General features: G+C 48.2%; 1 protein-coding gene across 1 annotated transcript in view; it reads left to right on the forward strand.

Moving 5' to 3' along the window:
- The window catches only part of UBR1 (ubiquitin protein ligase E3 component n-recognin 1), a 127,159-nt gene that overhangs the window by 32,758 nt on the left and 73,344 nt on the right, over positions 1 to 21,057 (forward strand). Inside the window, exons 8-12 of the mRNA XM_066608345.1 lie at positions 5,820 to 5,943; positions 16,066 to 16,176; positions 17,355 to 17,443; positions 18,651 to 18,749; positions 20,573 to 20,730. Of these exons, the coding sequence (XP_066464442.1) occupies positions 5,820 to 5,943; positions 16,066 to 16,176; positions 17,355 to 17,443; positions 18,651 to 18,749; positions 20,573 to 20,730 (581 nt within the window). The remainder of the gene's footprint in view (positions 1 to 5,819; positions 5,944 to 16,065; positions 16,177 to 17,354; positions 17,444 to 18,650; positions 18,750 to 20,572; positions 20,731 to 21,057) is intronic.

Consider the following 21,057-nt stretch of genomic DNA (forward strand, 5'->3'; position numbering starts at 1 on the left):
TTCCCCTTCTTCGCTTCCTTTCCCCCTTTTCACCTCCTCTCCCCTACCCACCTCCTTAGCCCTTTGGGCCAGCCACTTATGATAAAATCGTCTTTGGTATGTGATGTGGATTTTAACTATGCTATTCTTTTCCTCTGACTTTCCCAGCGACCTGGTAATGTTACTCTCTGTAGCCTTCCCTGGTGGACCCCAACTCATGGCCAATGGCCTGGGGGGGGGGGGGGGGGCTTCCCCTCCTTGGGCAACCAGCCCACATATCAGTATCCCAGGTTATAGCCGGGTATATGCAAGCTGTGGAGATACAGCCCACATGACGCAATTATGTCTCACGCTCTTTCGCAGGGGGACCATATAACCATATGACTATATTTGTTCTCTCAGTCCTCTCTGTTTTAAGTTTCTCTGTTGGTTTGCTGGGGCAGGCCTAATGCCCCTCACAAAGTTTTGTATTCTGGGATCCAAACCTGTCCTAAGTTGGGGGGGATGGGTAGGGTGGGAAGGGGTTTTTGTTATGGCTCATACATCTAAGATAACCATTCTACTTTATTGCACTTTGTTTTGGCGCGACTCTTCTTTCGGTGTTATGCAGGTGTCCTGCGCAAACAATGTCCAACTCTATGACAATGGCTAACACGCATCTCAAGCTGATCTCCTGGAATGTTAGGGGTTTGAATTCCAAATTTAAGAGAGCTTTAACTTTCAATTTTCTAAAAATCCATTCTCCCCACATCATACTACTTCAGGAGACACATCTACAGGGCTCAAAGATACTGGCTCTTAAGAGGGACAATATAGGCGCTGCGTACCACGCTACTTATTCCAACTATGCCAGGGGAGTCAGCGTCCTGGTAACTAAAGCAGCCCAATTTGTACTCCGACAAATCCACATTGATCCTGGGGGTTGGTTTTTGATCCTTCAGGGCACCTTCCATGGCCGGCTCCTCACAATAATCAATATCTTATCTGCCGCCCCCCGCTGATGTTAAAATCCTCTCCGATGTAATGGCCCAGGTGGTTTTGCTCGAACCTGCTCCAATAATATTTATGGGGGGCTTCAATCTGATTTTGGACCCGGTACGGGACCGGTTCACTCCAGCTGCCTCGGTATCAACCAGATTGCTGACATGGGCTGACTCCTACTTGCTGCAGGAAATATGGTGCCTGCGACACCCGTATGACACTGCCTATTCATGTCATTCCTTAACACATAATGCTTTTTCCCGCATCGACCTGTGTTTTGGCTCCCCGGACTGTCTTCCTATGGTGCGGGATGTTTCCTATCTGCCCAGGGGCATATTGGACCATTCCCCACTCCAGCTGGTCCTTGACCTTGGTGTGGAGGGCTCTCGCCCTTTGTGGAGACTCAGCCCTCTGTGGCTGGCGCAGGGAGAGGTACATGAGTACACTGAGCAGGAAGCAGGGATATACTGGGAGGTCAATGAGGGGACTTCTTCGGAGCTGACTGTGTGGGACGCCTTTAAGGCTTTTACTAGGGGGTCTTTCACATCCGCCATTGCTGAGTATAGAAGATCGCTGCAGGCTGCCAGATTGGACCCTGAACGCCGCCTTGTTGCGACGGAGGCCAGACACATAGCAGATCCTTCCCCAGAGGCCTACCTGGACTTAAATAACCTACGGCGGGAATACAAGCTACTACTCACTGAATATACCAAAAAGTTTCTTTACACTCGTCACCAGGTCTTTGACCAGGGAGATAAGAACGGTCATCTGCTGGCCTATTTAGCAAGGGAGGATCAGACATTGCCGCCCATCACGGTGGTGCGCGATGCTTCGGGGACCCTGGTGGATAATCCCAAACTGATAAATCTAACGTTTGCCCACTTCTATAGTAATCTTTATACTTCCAAACTTAGCTGCTCGGATGAACAGCTAATCGCTTACCCTGATGATATCCCCTTCCCAGCACTGAGCCCAAGTAGTGCCACTTATTTGGATGGGGACTTGAGTATAGAGGAGGTAATGGATGCTATCAAGTCACTTCCCAATAGGAAATCGCCAGGGTTGGATGGACTCCCTGGGGAGTGGTATAAAAAGAATGCGGATTTCCTAGCTCCCCGGGTTCTAACGCTATATAACTCTGTTCTGCGAGATGGTGCCCTGCCGGACACCATGCGCAAGGCCATAATTGTCATGATTCCTAAAGCTGGAAAAGATCCTGCAGATTGTGGTTCCTATAGGCCCATCTCGCTTCTTAACAACGACGTTAAAATTCTAGCAAAAATACTGGCGACTCGCATAAATTCCGTTCTTAAAGAGATTATACACCCTGACCAATCTGGCTTCATGCCTGGCAAAAGTACAGACATGAATCTAAGGCGGCTTTTTGACCATCTGACATATGAACACCCTAACTGCGGGAAACGCACACTGGTATTTATAGACCAGGCAAAGGCCTTCGACTCAGTAGAGTGGAGGTACTTGTGGGCAGTGATGCAACAGTTTGGATTTGGGCCAGTATTTATTAAATGGGTAAAGATCTTATATGATTCCCCAGTAGCCAGTGTTAAAACCAATGTCCATATTTCGGCCCAGTTCCCCCTTGGTAGAGGCACACGACAGGGTTGCCCCCTGTCCCCTGCCCTGTTTGCCCTTGCTATAGAGCCACTTGCAATCCGGGTCCGGACATCGCCGGTAATAAAGGGATTTAAACTTCACAACTATGAAGAGCGCATAGCACTATACGCTGATGACACCCTCCTCTTCCTCAAGGATCCAGAGTCCTCGCTTGACTCTGCACTCACCATTTTTGACACATTTGGCCTGCATTCTGGTATTCGGGTCAATTGGGACAAAACCCATTTAATTGCGATAGACTCTGCAGCGGCTAAGCTCCCTTTGCCCGCTCCACTGAGCTGGACAACTCAGACAACATACTTGGGTATAAGAGTGTCGGTGAGGGCTTCTGCCTTCTTTGACCTTAATTTAGCTCCCCTCCTGAAATGGGCTGAGGAAATGGCGACACGATGGGCCTCTCTCCCGCTCACTCTGGTGGGCAGGGTCAATTTGATAAAGATGAAGCTGCTACCAAAGTTTTTGTACATACTACATAACTCCCCTGTCGTGGTCCCAATCAGATTCTTCGCTACGCTTCGTGGGATTGTACTGCGTATCCTGTGGAGAGACTCCACCCCCAGGATTAAATTAGAGACCCTGTGCCTCCCGGTGAGCTGGGGAGGATTAGCCTTACCCCGTTTTTACTATTACTACCTGGCCAGCCAGCTGGTGTATGCTGGGTGGTGGCTGACCTCATCGGATTACAATCCGGTGGTTGGACTGGAGCGCAGTCCTGGGATTGAGGGGTCTGCTGATGCGCGGCCACTCCTCTTCTAGTGCCCCCTTACCTGCCCCCATGCTGGTAACACTTAAAATATGGCACAAGGCATTGCGGCTGACCCCTGTAGTGGAAGTCACATGGTCCCCACATACTCCTTTGTGGGATAATCCACACTTGCCGCACCTGCAGCGCTTTACAGAGTCTGCATTCTGGAGAGCTCATGGTATTAATCTACTATCTGACATAGTCACTGAGGGCATCTTCTGCACATTCCTTCAACTGCAGATAGTCTACAACCTGCCTGAACACTCCTATTTCAGATATTACCAGCTACGACATGTGATCAGGGCTCAGTTTCAGGGCCTGTCCATACCGCTGTCCCTGACTCGGTTGGAGGGTTTGGCACAGATGTGCAACATAGTAAGACCATTGTCCAGTTTCTATGCCCACTTAGTGCAGTGTCTTGCCCCGTTGAGAGAGAGAGCCACCCAAAAATGGATCATTGACATTCCTGATCTGTTGGAGAGAGAGGGTGAAGACATATTGACGAGCTCTGGTCCTCCCTTGATTAGTGCTAGAGATGGGCTCATCCAGGTAAGGTTCCTACACCGGATATACTACACCCCATCTAGGCTACATGTAATAGGTCTACTCCCCTCGGCGACCTGCCCCGATGTTTAATTGCCGATGGGACCATCATACACATGTTTTGGGACTGCGGTGTCATGCGAGACTACTGGGGGGACGTCCTCATATTTATGGAATCTCGCCTGGGGGCCCCGAGGATCATGCACCCTGGGGTGTGCCTTTTTGGGCTTGTTGGAGACCTACCAGTGGCAGTGGCAACCCGCACCTTATATAAACTACTATTTTTCTATGCTAAAAAGGTGATTTTGTTGAATTGGAAACACCCTGGTAAGCCGTCCAGAAACACATGGATCCAGGTGGTGAACTCTGTGCTTCCAATGTACAAACTGACTTATATGGCGAGAGGATGTCCCGAGAAGTTTGATAAAATTTGGGGGGGCTGGGTAAACTGTCCTGCAACGGCAGCAGAGATGCCTGTCTAGAAACTAGGAAGGGATAAAATAAGGTACACCTGCTTGAACCGATCTACTGCTTAGGCTAATCCCCCCCCCCCCCCCCTTTTTTTTTTCTTTTAAGAGTCGTGCAGGTTTGTTGTTGAAGGGATTAAGGGGGAGGGTTAAAATTCTTTCTGGGAGGGGGGGGGGGGGGCGCGTGTTTTCTCTAATCTATTTTATGTCCCCTTGTTTATTTTGACCTGGAGGGGGGGGGGGGGGGTCCTCCCGTTCTCTCTTTTTCTTCTCTTTCTTTCTATCCTGGTATTTTGGGGCTCCGAGGCTTGGAGCCCTAACCTGGTTTGGGTTTGTTTTATTATGAGCAGTTGATAAATAAATGCGAAAATGAACAGCCAAATACTATGTTTTATGAGAAATGCACACAAATATGCGAGACACTCAGTGTTTTTACTTTTGTCCTCTCTCTCAATTCTCATATACTGTGATATATCAACAAGATGTGCATTCTTTTTGGTGTCCGCTGTTTTTGTATATGTATCTATTTTGGCTAAATAAACGTTCCTTTAAAAAAAAAAAAAGTAGGAGTCTCCCTTCCTTTTAATGTGTTGTCCACTGCCTGTTGTCAAGTGATACCAGTTTCTAGAAATGGGGCAAAGGGAGAAAAAAGTGCGGGAGGGGGTGACTCGTGCTGCCCATAGAAGTTTACAGGAATAAACGTGGAGGAGAAGAGTGATTTGCATAGTAATATTGCTGGAGCTGACTAAGGATTAGAGATGCAGCCTGCAGATGAAAAAACTAATGAAAGAATGCTGGATACAAGTCATGTAATGGCCAGGTATATTGTTATTCCCAAGGGGCGCACTTCAGGGGTGGAGGTTTTAGTTGCCTAGAAACCCCTCTCTGCAAACAGGTTGGACTTTGCAATGGCTCAGTACCCCTGTCTCATTACCAGGCCTCCCCTTTAAAAGATTCCTTTCACTCATTTCATAGTACTGGTTGATGCCTTTCATAACCCCTGCTGACTTGCGGTACTCTGATAGCAGGGCTTTGGGAAAAGCCAGATCTGTTATGCAGAGAGATGTACAGCAACAGCCACTAGTACTGAATGAGTGAGGGGAAGCTTTTGCGGCTCTTGGTCTAAGTTATGGGAGTGGGGGACACTGTTGCTAAGAGGGGACGCAGATAGGACACTTGCTAAGAGGGCCATCATACAATGCCAAACATCTATCCCATACAATGTCCCCATAGTATTGCATGCATTATTCTGCCATACAGTGAACACATCACAGCACCATACAGTGCAAGTAAATACAGTGAGTCTTAAAGATCCAACTTCGTACGGTTTACATTGGTCTCGCTGAGCTAGGAACCCCTGTACTCTTACTTGATGTGGGACTCGCTAGAATCTTATTTTCTGTGTCCTGTACAGTCAGTGCTACCGTATTTATAAAACGGTCTTGTGTGTTTTTATTTTTTAATCTTAGACCTATTCTGAAAATGTGTCTCTGCGGCCTCTACATGTTGAAGTTCTTAATTTCCTAGTGATGGCACATCAAACATCTGCTTGCAGTCTTGGAATCTGGTTGAACAAGCTTCTGGCCTACTCAAGTAAGCTCATATACTATTTGTATTATTCCTTCTGTGATATCTTCAGGATTCGTTGTTATCATAGGGAGGGTTCTGATGGCGAGGTGAGGTTGAAGTAGAAATAAATTGCCGCCCATTACTCTTATTTGGATTTTCATCATGCCTTCATTCCATCTAAGAGGCCAAGTGTATTCTGATCTATCAAGCAATTCCCAACCTTATTACCACAGGGGAATGCCGGCAAAAGGGTTCCACTTTTGGGAAGCTCCTAACGCTTTTCCTGCCTTGTCGTAGGGGTCTGTAAGGCATTCTGTAATTTTTGAGCAAGGCTATAATTTTGCTCAGATATGTTTACATCTTCTCAGCAGACTATTATCAGTTTGCCTTCCCTGTTTGTAAGGATGCTTTTACATGGAGCGATAGATCGTTTGCTTTAGTGAACAACCAAGCAACTCGTTTGAGTTCAAACAATGACTATGAACAACTAACCATTGAGCGATAATTTTTCTGCCTCCCAAAAAATGAACAATAAGTAAACTATTTGTCATTTGACATGTTTACACTGAACCGTTATAATTCATTTTCGCTCATTTAAACAATTTTTTCCCCCGGTGTCATCCTGACGGCATACCCGGGAGGTTGCACCTTGACCTTGTAGGGACAGGAAGCAAGAGACTTCAAAAGGCTCCTCCTGCCTCCCATTCTCCAGTGCTTCCTGTCCCTACAGGGACATGCAAGAGGAGCTCCCTCCAGGGAGCCTCAGGGCTGACAGCGGGGTTGGCGGTCCACAGGATTGCCTCCCCTCTCACCTCCCTTCTGGAAGTCAGCGCGGTCCGGGAGTACGGCGGGCCACAGGTCTGACCGCCCGGGTGTCACCAGCGAGGCTCCCGTGTCTTCACTTCAGCCGGGAGAGCGGCGGGCCATAGGCTCGGGATCCTCTCTCCTCCAGGCATGCTAGCGGCGGCCACGCTCAACGTCGGGGGGCGGAGCCAATGACTCGGCGTGACGCGGTGACGTCAGACGCCGAGAGAACCCGGAAATAAAGGCGGGAGACTTAAAAATGGAAAAACCCCGGCAAGCTTCCACTGACAGGACACCTTCAGTGAAGGATTATCCTGGCAAGTTGGTTTGGTCTACTGCTATCCTGCACCATATGACTACCAGAGAAACAGAAGTGGAAGCCCTGCAAACTGTAAGTGTTACTTATGCAAGGGTAATATGCTCAGGGGGACTTATAGCGATGTATGGGGGGTTTCCCTTATGTGCATGCCTGTATCATTGCAGGACAGGGAGTCCACCAAGTCTAAACAGGATCCTAAGAAAGACACAGGAAATGCGCCCTGTATCTTAAAAAACTGGATGAGGCGTACAAAAAGCCCCTATGCCCTGAATGTACCTCCAAGATCCTCACGGACGAGCAGTCTGCATTCAGGGAAGACATAAGATCCCTGGTTAGGGAGGAGGTCCGTGCATCAATCTCCAGTCTCCCCCCTCCAGCTCAGCGGGAGAGAAGGGCCGCCAAAAGGTCTAGCCACATACCGCTAACGAGCTCAGACTCTGAACAACCCCATGGCGACCTTTCAGAAGGTGAATTGTTCGACCATTCCCTGACCATCCCCCTGACTCTAAGGATGAGAACAAAAAGTACTACTTTTCATCGGGTGATCTGGATGACCTGATTAAAGCAGTCAGGGATACCATGAAAGTCGAGGATGTGGTCGAGCCAAGGTCCGTGCAGGACAATATGTTTGGAGGGCTCAGACAAAGGAACCGCATAGTCTTCCCGGTAAATGACACCCTGAAAAAGGTGATTGCGGACGAGTGGGCTTGCGCGGAGAGGCTCCGTTTCGCGGAGGAAGATGTTCGCGTCTATGAGGATGTTCCCAAAGTGGACGCACAGGTGGCCAGGATGGCCAAGAAGACAGCCCTCCCATTCGAAGACTCGTCACATCCTAAAGACTCTATGGATAACAGGGTGGACGCCTTAAAGGGGTTGTCCCGCGCCGAAACGGTTTTTGTTTTTTTTTCAACCCCGCCCCCCCCCCCTCGTTCGGCGCGAGACAACCCCGATGCAGGGGTTAAAAAAGAACACCGGACAGCGCTTACCTGAATCCCCGCGCTCCGGTGACTTCTTACTTACCTGCTGAAGATGGCCACCGGCATCTTCTCCTTCGGTGGACCGCAGGGCTTCTGTGCGGTCCATTGCCGATTCCAGCCTCCTGATTGGCTGGAATCGGCACGTGACGGGGCGGAGCTACACGGAGCCCCATTGAGAAGAGGAGAAGACCCGGACTGCGCAAGCGCGTCTAATTTGGCCATTAGACGGCGAAAATTAGACGGCAACCATGGAGACGAGGACGCCAGCAACGGAACAGGTAAGTGAATAACTTTTGATAACTTCTGTATGGCTCATAATTAATGCACAATGTACATTACAAAGTGCATTAATATGGCCATACAGAAGTGTATAGACCCACTTGCTGCCGCGAAACAACCCCTTTAATGAAGCGGGCCTGGCAAACAGCGGCTAATACGCTGGAATCCAACATCGCAGCGACTTCTGTGGCATGATCAATGTTCCTCTGGCTAGGTGAGCTGGACGACCAGATCAAACAGAGAGCCCCTAGAGAGGCATTACAGGAGTGCATAACCCTGCTGAGATCGGCAACAGGTTTCCTGGCAGACGCATCTGCCGAATCTATGAGGCTGGCAGCCAGGAGCGCCGCGTTGTCCAACATGGCCAGGAGGGCGGTCTGGCTGAAAACATGGAAGGCTGATACGGCATCCAAGAGAAGGCTGTGCAACATTCCCTTTCATGGCCAACACATCTTCGGTGCGGACTTGGAGGAGATCCTCAAGAAGGCTACCGACAAGACCCACAGCTCTTCGGACCACACGAGGACCGAACTTCCCCACAGACGACAGCCATCCTTCAGGCCCTACCGGGGAAAGGAAAGACGGGGAGCTGGTCCTACCCCAAAGGAGGCAGGGGTAAGACAGAAACAACTTCTACCCCCATAGAAGATTACCGGGTGGGGGTAGACTACAAAATTTTTCCCAGGAATGGCAGGAGATTACAAACAACCCGTGGGTCCTGCAGCTCGTAGCCCAGGGGTACAGAATAGAATTCTTCACCCGACCCCCTAATAACTTCAGAGTCACCCCCACGCAATCCCCTGCTCTGCAGGATATCTATAAAAATGAAATTTCCAATTTGCTACAAATGGGGGCGGTAGTCCAGGTCCCCACAGTAGAGCAGGGCTTGGGTTTCTACTTGCCCCTCTTCTATATATATAAAATTGATGTCTGTCTGTTTGTCCTTTATGCGCTACTACACCATTCATCCGATCGCCATGAAACTTTGGGAAGTTGTTGAGTACACTCCTGGGAAGATTATAGGCATAGTACATTTATGCTATGATAAATGACGCGCTTGTGAGCGTCGTCGACAGTTATGCCCCCCCCCCCCCCCCCACGTAGATCGTTCGATTTCCATCATTGCCACTAATTCTCTCACTTCCCGATATTGTAGAAACATGAAATTTGGCAGGAGCATTGTTTGTCATAAATAGGAACAGTGAATGGGTCCCAACTCGATTATTCAATTCTAAGCGCCAAAGAATTAGCGTCCAAATTTTACGTACGGAATGTAATTTTCTCACTTCCCAATGTCATAGAAACTTGAAATTTGGCACGAGCATTGATTATGTCATAAATAGTAAAAGTTAAAGGGGTTGTCCCGCGAAAGCAAGTGGGGTTATACACTTCTGTATGGCCATATTAAAGGGGTTGTCCCGCGAAAGCAAGTGGGTCTATACACTTCTGTATGGCCATATTAATGCACTTTGTAATGTACATTGTGCATTAATTATGAGCCATACAGAAGTTATAAGAAATTTTTCACTTACCTGCTCCGTTGCTAGCGTCCTCGTTTCCATGGAGCCGCCTAATTTTCAGCGTCTAAGCTCCAAATTGGACGCATTTGCGCAGTCCGGGTCTTCTTCTTTTCTCAATGGGGCCGCTCGTGCCGGAGATCAGCTCCGTGTAGCTCCGCCCCGTCACGTGCCGATTCCAGCCAATCAGGAGGCTGGAATCGGCAATGGACCGCACAGAAGCCCTGCGGTCCACCGAGGGAGAAGATCCCGGCGGCCATCTTCAACCGGTAAGTAAGAAGTCACCGGAGCGCGGGGATTCAGGTAAGCGCTGTGCGGTTTTTTTTTTAAGTCCCTGCATCGGGGTTGTCTCGCGCCGAACGGGGGGGGGGGGGGGGGGGGGGGTTGAAAAAAAAAAAAAAACGTTTCGGCGCGGGACAACCCCTTTAATGCACTTTGTAATGTACATCGTGCATTAATTATGAGCCATACAGAAGTTATTCACTTACCTGTTCCGTTGCTAGCGTCCTCGTCTCCATGGTGCCGTCTAATTTCAGCGTCTAATCGCCCGATTAGACGCGCTGGCGCAGTCCGATCTGTCTTCACGGCAACGCGCGACGGGTACGCTAGTCCTTATTAAAAAACCAAACGGCAGCTACCAAATGATCCTTAATCTGAAGGGCCTGAACAAATACATTACCTATAAGAGGTTTAAAATGGAAACTGTCAGGTCAGCAGTAACTCGAATTGAAAAAGGGGACTTTAGGAGTACCGTCGATCTAAAGGACGCGTACTATCACGTCCCAATCTTGCCGGAACATCACAAGTACCTGTGATTTGCTATCAGGATAGGAAGCCGTGTATGCCACTTCCAGTTTCAGTGTCTACCTTTCGGCATTTCAACGGCACCCAGAATATTCTCCAAAATGGTGGCACAGATGGTGGCGCATCTCCATGTAGCAGGCATAAACATCATCCCCTACCTGGACGATTTCCTGGTAATAGGATCCTCGCCAAAGACCCTCAAAGAGGATACCAGCCGAGTCATCTCCCTATTTCAGAGGCTCGGGTGGATAGTAAACTTCCCTAAATCTAGTCTTTTCCCCGAGACACGCAAAACTTTCCTGGGGGTGCGGATAAACTCTGTGTCGCAGACCTTATCCTTGCCTCTACCCAGGCAGGAAAGCCTTAGACAGGCATCACAAAGATGCGGCCAGAAGAAACGAATAACAATTAGGGACGTGATGAGACTCCTGGGCCTTATGACTTCATGTATCAGCATTATTCCTTGGGCCCAGGCACACTCAAGAACGCTCAAGAGGGCCATCCTAGGCAACTGGGATGGGGCAACGACCTCCCTGGACATCAGGATGCCCATGTCATCAGTCACACGGTCCCTTTGCTGGAAGCAGAGTCCCCATGGGTGGCAGAGCCCTTTATTTGCGTAGTCACCGACGCAAGCCAGTCTGGCTGGGGAGCGCAAGTAGGGCAGCTCCTGCTCCAGGGCGAATGGGGTCCAGCGTTGCGAAGCCAGACCTCAAATTTCAGAGAACTTGAGGCCATCTGGGAGGCACTTCACAGAGCTCAGGACATCCTAAAGAAGAAACATGTTAAGATCTTCTCAGATAATATGACCGCCGTTTCCATTATTCGCCACCAGGGAGGAACCAGGAATTTCCACCTACTGAAATTAACAGCCCGGTTCTTCCGATGGGCCGAGGCCACGGTACAGTCCCTGACGGCGGTCCACCTCAAGGGGTCCCAGAACCTAACAGCCGACTTTCTCAGTCGAAGACTCCTAGACCCCGGGGAATGGTCCCTGAACCAAGAGGAATTTCAACTCATTACAGACACCTGGGGCAGACCACAGGTGGACCTATTCGTGAACAGCCGAAACTCAAAATGCCCCGTCTACTTTTCCCTAGATCCCAGACAGGGCCAAGGGGATAGACGCCTTTTCTCAGATTTGGGACTTCAGTCTTGCCTATGCCTTACCCCCCCATACCCCTGATCCCGAGAGTCTTGCAGAAGGTTCAGCAAAGCCACATGACCCTTATCCTAATTGCCCCATACTGGGAAAAACGGGCATGGTTTCCAGTACTCCTAAGACTCGCCATCGCAGAGCCAATCCGCCTTTCAACCAGGAAGGATCTACTAGCGCAGAGCCCAGTGTTGTGCCCCAATTTAGAGAGACTGAACCTCGCAGTGTGGATATTGAGGAACAGACGCTACTGAGACAAGGTCTGTCCTCCAGAGTTATCGCGACTCTACGCCGTTATCGCGACTCTACGCCAGTCTCGCAAACTGGTTACATCAGCTATTTATAACAAAATATGGAAAAAGTTCTCCTCCTGGAGGGGGCTGGAAGTCTCCAATCTTGACACCTCGGTGGCGGAGATCTTGGTACTTCCTCCAGGAGGGTCTAGATAAAAACCTAAGACCAGGGACCCTAAAAGTGCAGGTATCAGCGCTCTCGGCCATTCTAGACCAACCTTTAGCAGATCATAGACTGATCCGCAGGTTCATGAAGGCGGCAGAAAGAATGAGGCCAGTTTGCCGCAGTATGTCCTCCCCCCTGGGACCTGAACTTAGTTCTCCAGAATCTCTGTAAAACCCCCTTTGAGCCCATTGATCAGATATCAATTAGGTGGCTCACTTTTAAAAACTGTATTTCTGGTAGCAATTACAACAGCGAGGCGCGTAAGCGAGCTCCAGGCCCTTTCTTGTAAAACACCATATCTACTAGTCCAGGATGATAAGGTCATACTAAAAATGGACTCCTTTCTACCGAAGGTAGTCTCGAAATTCCACAGACAGCAGGAAATTATCCTCCCATCTTTCTGTCAGGATCCCTAGGCGGCTGAGACCGGTGGTACTTCAATGCCCGAAGCAGCGCATACACTGGTTTGAGCAGGGGTCAGCTTTGTCCCCTCAGTAGTTTCCTGCACCCTGAGTCGCAGTTCGGGACAGAGCCACATATCAAGTGCGCTCTCTGCTGCCGTACTGGCTTACAAGCTGATTATCAGCGGTACTCCGGCCTTGATGTTAGGCCTGACCGGGTTGCCCTGGCTTTACAGCTAGCCCCCCGCTTTTCCCTGCAGGCAACCAGACCGCTGGGTCCGATGCCGGGATAGCACGCGGACAGGGTCCGGCTAGTACCACATCGGTATGGGGTCTCGCTATTGTACGAGAGTTGCATTCCCCCAAAAATTAGTCGCCTTATGGACAACCTGTATTGGGCCTTGTGTGGAGCAGGGTGTTAAGGCAGCAGTATGCAGCCCAAAACCCTTAAGGAATTCGAACAGCCGTTGGGCTTCCTTCGGTCTGGCTAAGTCTTGTGGTACCCTTCTGAGCAATATACTATCCTCAGGAATTCTGTGAACACGTCGTATTCGCCTCCACCCCACAGAAGCTTACGCTCCAGACGTTTTTCATAACGGCTAGCCTCCCTGGAGTCCCCACCTGCAGCTTCCTACAGGCAACTTAGGGCGATCTACGATGACAGAAGAGCCGCATACTTTTTATGCCCCCGTCACAGACGAAAGTGACTCGGGGCGCCCCTCCGGCGGCACTTTGTAATGCCGAGTTCGCTTCTTTCGGGCGTTCTCCGAACTACAAGGCATGTGTACTCTCTAGGAATGATGGGCTGCTAGTTCTACAGCCGTGTCAGTAGGACGTGGATAGCTCTCTGCAGGAGACAGCTCCTGCGGACCCTGGTGGGGTGCAGAACAGGCCACGTTTCTCCGATTGGGGATGGGGAGACTGACTGTAGGAGTGCTCGGTATTCTAAACTGTCGCTAGTGTCGGTTCAGGTGTAGAGCGCTGATCCTCAGCAAACTAGGCCCTCCTAGTCGCTTGTGAGACTGATGGTATAGGAAGGTAAAACGTTCAATGGGGGTTAAGACGAGCAGATCCAGCGACTCGCTGTGGCCCTCCTGCATTGTTCTCCCTGCATTATGACTTGCAGGACAGCGTAAGACAGTCCATACTTGTACTGTCTGCAATTTTAGGGTTCCTCCATCCCTACTGTGGAGGTTTTCCCGAAAGGGATCAGTGAGTCTCGGACCATTGTTCCCTTGCTGCCTTGTGCGGTCAATTTTTCCATACCCAGTGGAGTCACACGGTTACATGGCATCCCAGCACGGGGCCAGCCCTAGTTGATCACGAAAGGGGCAGATGTCCTCGCTAGGCCATGGGGCCATGCAGGGGCGGACGCCATGGGCTGGGCATTGTTGCAGAATCATGGAACCAAACTTTTTCCTCTCACGCACCTTTTCAAGTTACAGCTAATCAGACAGCCGATGCCATGGACGGAGGCTGTCAGCATATACAGCATCAAGGTCATACGGCAGGCCTTCCAACCGTGGTCAACACAGGACTCCAGCATGAGATGGTTGCATATCTTAACAGGTCATTTCTCCACTGGCGTCTGGAGTCGAATGTCCCTTCATCGCGGAGGGACGGTGTAGGTGAGATCGAATACCTGGAGGTATACGGGACCTGTCTTACAACTAAGTCGCCTGGTAGAAGGCCCACAACCCAGATGTTTCGGCGCCTTTGGCTCCACAGCTCCATCTTCGGTTGCCTATTGTGTACGGAGGGTACAGGAAACGGTCGTTATCTACCCGCTGTATGGCCTACCGCCGGTATCAGGATCCACTTTGGTGAGGTATCGGTGGGCACCTTCTCGGTAGCTCCAAGGAACGCTCCAGGGCAGGTTTCTCGGTTGACTACGCCAGAGTACCTCGTGCAGGTAGCATGCTTCAGTCACGCTGGCGCGCTGCCAGTAATCCCGGCAACTCCGACTGGATCCCTGCGTTTCCAGAGTAGACTCCTTACAATGACTCTGCCTTGCAGCAAGTCAGGGTTACTATGCCAGCAAGGTCATATTCCCAGGCCGTATTATTTGGAAGGCGTGTGCCTCGTCGGCAGCTCCTTGTCTGGGTTCTGTTTTTTTCCTCCCTCAGAGGGTGGATGGGGCCGTTACTTAGGCCCCTTTAGGCTCTGTCTGAGCATGCGGGATACCTAGCCATCCATTAACGCTGGTCGCAGTTGAAGGACAGATTGCTTCCTTACACATGCGACTCCTTATATTTTCCCGCCCCCTTGGGTACTGCTCTAGAACGTCCCAAGGTCAGAGCTGTGTCCCCCAATGATAACAGACGAGAAAACAAGATTTGGTAAGAACTTACCGTAAAATCTTTCTCGTCTTGTTCATTGGGGGACACAGCACCCACCCATGTTACGTATACTCCTTAGTTGAAGAGTCCTCGGTGCAGTCGCACACGGGGTTGGAATGAGTTACAGTTCGTGAGTATTGTTGTTATCTATTATCCTACTGGCTGCTCCTACTGCTTGCATACAAACTGAGCTAGCATGCTGCTTGCAGGAGGGGTATAGCTAGTGGGAGGAGTTAACACTTTTGTGCTTAGTGTCGCCTCCTAGTGGCAGAAGCTATACCCAAGGTCAGAGCTGTGTCCCCCAATGAACAAGACGAGAAAGAGATTTTACGGTAAGTTCTTACCAAATCTTGTTGTTTTTGTTTTGGAGCAAATAAAATATCTGCCTTGGTTAACTGCGACATGCCCATGTAAGTAATTTAGAAGACACTGGAGAATGGGAGGCAGGAGGAGCCTTTTTGAAGTCTCTTGCTTCCTTGCCCCTACAAGGTCAAGGTGCAACCTCCCGGGTATGCCGTCAGGATGACTCGGAAAAAAGAATTTTCGGTAAGAAATTCACTCCTTTCGAACCCTAACACTGACTTTCTGTTGCAATATTCTGGGGAATCACTGAGCAGACCCTGATAGGGAAACACTGGAATAATTTCTTAAAGAGGTTATACCAAGTGTACAAGTTATCCCCTATCTACAGTCTCCTATCTGTGTCTCCTTCTGTCAGTTATTGCAGGGGTTGCTTCTCTCCACGCAATTACGTTAGAATGAATAGAGCGCTGGCCAAGCATGCACAGTTGGTGCTCTATTCATTGCAGTTGGGCTAACGGAAATACCCGAGCATTTGCTGCTGAGCCATCCCCATAGTTCCATTGAAAGTGCACTTGCATGACCAGCGCTCCTTTCAGGCTTCTTCTCACTGCAAGGGATGCACTAAGATCGGCGAGTGTCTCAGTGGTGACACCCCCCCCCCCCCTAACGATCTGCAAGTTACTCCCTATCTTCTTCATAGGGGATAACTTGTAATCTTAGTGTACAACCCCTTAAATAAATAAATCTGCTAATGAACTGTTTTCTAATTTTTTTTATTTTTTTTTTAGGTGACTTTCGTCAGATCTTCTGTCATTTGTGTTTGGAGCCACTAGCAAGTACATCAAAAGAGTTGTGCTATGTTAGTTTGTTTATCCTTTCGGATGCCAGACTTCATAAAGGTGTGTGTCCATTTTGTAATCCTGTACATTGCATTGATGAGGTTAGAGATAAAACAATCAGATCACCAGCATGCATACAGTAGCAGGAGAGGAGCATGTTATTTTGTAGCTGGTGACCTGTTCACTTCTGTATTTATATGCTGTAATACATAGCAATGCGTATAGAAAGGTATAGCAAGGTGAATGTTGCGGTGCAGTAATTGGTATGGATACAAGTGGGAGGAAAATGGAACTGACAGCAGAAGCTGCAGGGTTCTCTAGCAAAAAAGGATTACATGAGCTTTATAGAACACGTTGCCCTGGACAACAAACAAAGTGGGGTCTCCCACTCAGCATTTTTATACAGTTTCTTTTATTAAGAGGAATATATAATTACATAACGGTACAATAGTAATGGGTTTAATGGTAAAGTCTGGAGGTTTAGGGCAGTGAACAAATTAAAGTGACCATACACCTTCAGAAGCTGTCTGCCAAATTCTTGTTTAGCCATCAACTGCTCCCACAAACCCCTGAATGTACACATGCACGCTTTTGTTTAAGAGAGGAGAGTAAGCTAGTGATGGACACCTCTGTTGGCGCCTTACCTCCCATGAGAACAGAGAATTGGGGGATTTGAAATTCATTAGGACCAACCCTTCTTTCCCCTGTGTAATCTGTTGGGGGAGAGTTGGCACACCGACATACACCTAAGATAGGCCGGCTGCACACAGGCAATTCGGATTCCGCAGCTGGCGGAAATGTGCACAATTTGCGCATGCAAAAAGTACAGTAAAATATGCAGATGTCCACGCAAACACCCATTCTGCAAAAAACGCTTGCAGATGCCCTTTTGATCGTGTGAATCCAGCCTAACAAGTATGTCTTTTACATGAAATTAGCTGCCTGGCCATAAAAGAGCAGTACATTAAATTACTCCGTGCACAGAGTCCAGGCACAAGTATAGGTAAAGGAAAGTTCTCAAGGTATTAGTGTATCTTGACGCCACCAGAATTACAGGTGGAGCCAAGATACAAGGAGTTTAACGGGGTTGAAGCCCCCTGTTACTGATTGGCTGTCCTTCATGCTCCCCTCACAGGTCCTGTAGCCACCGCGACTTATGAGCGGTACATGGAGAAAAAAAACCAAACATAAACAAAGTAAAATTCTACTTTTAATTTTTCTTATTCTTTTGTTTTCAGACTTCAAGAAAGTACTTCATGATCTGATCTTCAGCAGTTTCTTTATGGAGATGGAGTACAAGAAATTATTTGCTATTGAGTTTGTGAAGGTAATTGATAGTGAATCTTAGGAAAAATAGTTTTGATATGTTGTACTGTATGTGTTCAGAAAATGGTTAATGTAGGTATTTAACACCGTGTTTTTATTTTTCAAACATTTTCACTTTCTCACATTGTTTTCAAACTAAATCATTCTTGCTTACATAAGGAGGCTAGCATGTACAAGTCTAAAGCCTGGTTTAGACACGACGATTATCGCTCAAAAGATGTATTTTGAGTGACTTTTGAGCGATAATTGTTCCTTGTGTGCATTTAGAGGGCAAGGTGATCGCTCAAACGTTGAGTGATCACTTTGCGCTCCGGGCTGGGGATACAGGAGACAAGTGGCCCCACTTGTCTTCTGCATCCAGCTGTTCTAAGCTCGGAGTGCTCAGCTGGTATACAGCGCAGTGCTCTGAGCGGGGGATGCAGAACACAGCTGGACCGCTGTGTTCTTCCCTCCCCCTGCTGTGTTCATTGAGCGGGATACAGCTGAAACAATAGTATCAGCTGCATCCCACTGTGAACTCTCCTGATAAGGCTGATCGTTGACAAAAACTGCACAATGTCAGTGCAGTTAGACTCAACGATTCGCTCAAAAGCCGACTTTTGAGCGATAAGCGTTGTCTGAATGGGCCCTAACTCATTTGTTACCAGCTTTAGGTGTATACAGGTATATTGCTCCCGGATGTAAATCAGACTGTTCACATTTATCGCCAGTGAGCAGAAATTTTGTAATGATGAGTTATTAGAGTATATCAGAAATTGTCATTACATTTCAGATAAAAGTAGTGTCGTCTACTGATGTCACCTTTCACATCAGTTTCTGGCCTCCTTTGGGCTCAACAATTTAATTTTTCTATTACAGGCTGCTGTCTGACTAGGGCCAGTATTCATAATAAGCTAACCCATCATTATATTTTTGTGATGCCATTTGTTGGATTCGCTCTCAGTGCTTCAAAGCAACAGTTGAGCCACTGAGCTACTATACATCTTTATACTTTCTCTGACTTGCCCTCTCCATCTGGCTGAAAACTTGGACTTCTCCCACAGCATTGGTGCCAGGAAGGCTATAGATTTGGGTGGCAAAGTTAGATGGGACTTGAATATGTAAATCTCTGCTGTCATTGTCTACAAACACTCGTGTACATGTGTTATCTGATGTGAACATGACTTTCTCTTCCAAGATCTTAAGAAATAATGTTGATTCTGTTTTAGTGTTACAAGAAAGTTCAAAAGGAATACATGGATGATGAGCGAGACAGAAACGTCTCCATTACAGCTATCTCCGTGCAGGTGTTCACTGTTCCCACCCTGGTATGTAGGCGCAGTTTGTTAGAACCCAGTTTTTTTTTGTTTGTTTGTTTTGTTTACATACATGGATTGATTACAATCCTGCATTTTTTTCCTCATTCTGGAAAACCCTTCAATACCTTGAGGGCCGGAGTTGCTGTTTTTTTTTTCTCATACCTACCTTTCAAGAGCTGTAATTTTTTTTAATTTTTCATCAATCTAGCCTTAGGTGGGCTTGTGTTTTGGGGTGTGAGTTGTATTTGTTGATGATATCGTTCATTTTACTGTGTAAGGCCTCCTTCCCACGGACAGATTTCCGCCGCGTTCTATTGAACCTAATAGCGCAGGGCTCACGGTGCGGAATTGCCCCGCCGAATTACGCACCGTGAAATCACCCGACCTCACCCGCGGCATGTTCTATTTGCCACGGGTATACGTGCGGACGGCTTCCATTGCAGTCAATGGAAGCCGTCCGTCACGCTATCTCCCTCTGTAGCACAGCCGAAGATGGCGTGAAACCGCTTCCCCGCCTACCACGTCATATGACGCGGCCGGCGTTTCATGTGACGCAGCGGGTGTTTCATGTGATGTGGCCGGCGTGTCGCATGACGCTGCGCGAGTCACGCCGAAGCGTCATGCGGGAGCGAGGACGCCAGATCCGCAGGTAAGTTTGGGGGTCTCTGGGGGGCGCCATGACGGGCTCCGACGCGAAATTACGCGGCGGAGCCCGTCACGGCCGTGTGCAGCCGGCCTAATGGTTTTTAAAAAAACATTTTACACCACTAAGAAATTTAAAAAAATTAATTAAAAATTGGAGATTCTAGGGGAGGTTTTTGCAGTGTTCACGAGGTGGTTAAAATGTACATGTTATGGGTCAGTATGATTACAACGATGCCAAATTTATTTAGTATTTTTATGTTTTACTACTTTGAGGAAAAAAGGTTTGTTCGTTTTTTAAATATTGCTTTTGTTGCCACATGCTCACACAACTTTTATTTTTCCATTGATTGGCTGATATGATGACTGCAAAGCCCCAAGCTGCCATTGGAACTGAGCGGCAACCAGCAATCCCATTTTGGGGGGTGCAGTGGGGGGACGGAGGGAGCCTCCTCCCTCTGTCAAGCTATTAAAAAGCTGCGGTCAACTTGACCTCCGTATCTAAAGGATTAAAGGCTGGGCGTCAATGGGTGTATTTTACATCCAGAACCCACTGCGTAGGAGTGAACTCTGATCCTGAGCCTGCTGCTTACTAACCCTGCGCAATCTGACATTACTTTATATATGATTGCATGAAGGGGTAAACCTCTACACCTTTTTATTTTCAATTTCACAAATATTGTTCTACGTGGTATCAGAAGAATTATACTAATACCAGTGCAGAAAGCAGTGAGCATTGAGCAGCTGCGCTGATTGGTATTCCTGGCCTGCTCCAGGGCAGTTTCGCTACAGTCAGGACTTTCTGCTTCCTGTGGTGATAACGGCCCCAGCTGATTGGTGAGGATCCTACCAGCAGCTCCCTGCTGCTCATGTATTGATGACCTATCAGTTACTAATAGAAAAAAATGACCCAGAATACCCCAATAAGTTCCATGCAACACCACCACATTGAGCTGTCCATGTATTATGTGGATGTGTTTGGTCCTCCGGCGTAGAAGATGCTTTCCGCTCTGGTTAATAGGGGAGGGTCTTGAGCAGGGCACCCCATCTGTTAACTCAGAACTGCCTGATAGGATATGTAAGTAGATTTGCTGAACCAGGTAACCCCTCTCAAGTTGTAAATAAAGACTGAAATGTGGGGAGAAGAGATGCATAGAAATAACTAACCTTGCAACAATGTATTGTCACAGGCTCGAATGCTCATTGAAGAAGAGAGTGTGATCAGAGTCCTTACTGAGGCCCTCCTGGGAGTCCTTCCTGAGTATCTAGATTCAGAAAACAAGTTTAATTTTCAGGGCTACAGCCAGGATAGATTCTGCAGAGTGTACGCCATCATCTATGACCTCAAGTAGGTTTATATACCGTATCAGTCACTTGTTCGTTATCCTTTAAGTTTTTGGGGGTTTTTTTTCTGTTCAATTTGCTCAGGTACACTAAAGCGTGGAATCACTTCTATTCACACTTGAGCATCATTTTACAGTTTACTTAAATAATTTTACATTTACAGCTGAGTGACTCTATATGTAGTTTGTATTGTAGCCCATTCTCATCCACAAAAGCGTTCATGATTCTGCTAGCTTCTGATCTGATGTCTCTCTGCTCTGGCTATTTTCCTTCTAGAAAGTGTAGTTTTTTAATTCCAGGCACTGCATAGTGATCTAGAGTAGAAGACATA

This window comes from Eleutherodactylus coqui, chromosome 6 (assembly GCF_035609145.1).
Source record: "Eleutherodactylus coqui strain aEleCoq1 chromosome 6, aEleCoq1.hap1, whole genome shotgun sequence".
Classification (NCBI taxonomy): Eukaryota; Metazoa; Chordata; class Amphibia; order Anura; family Eleutherodactylidae; genus Eleutherodactylus; species Eleutherodactylus coqui.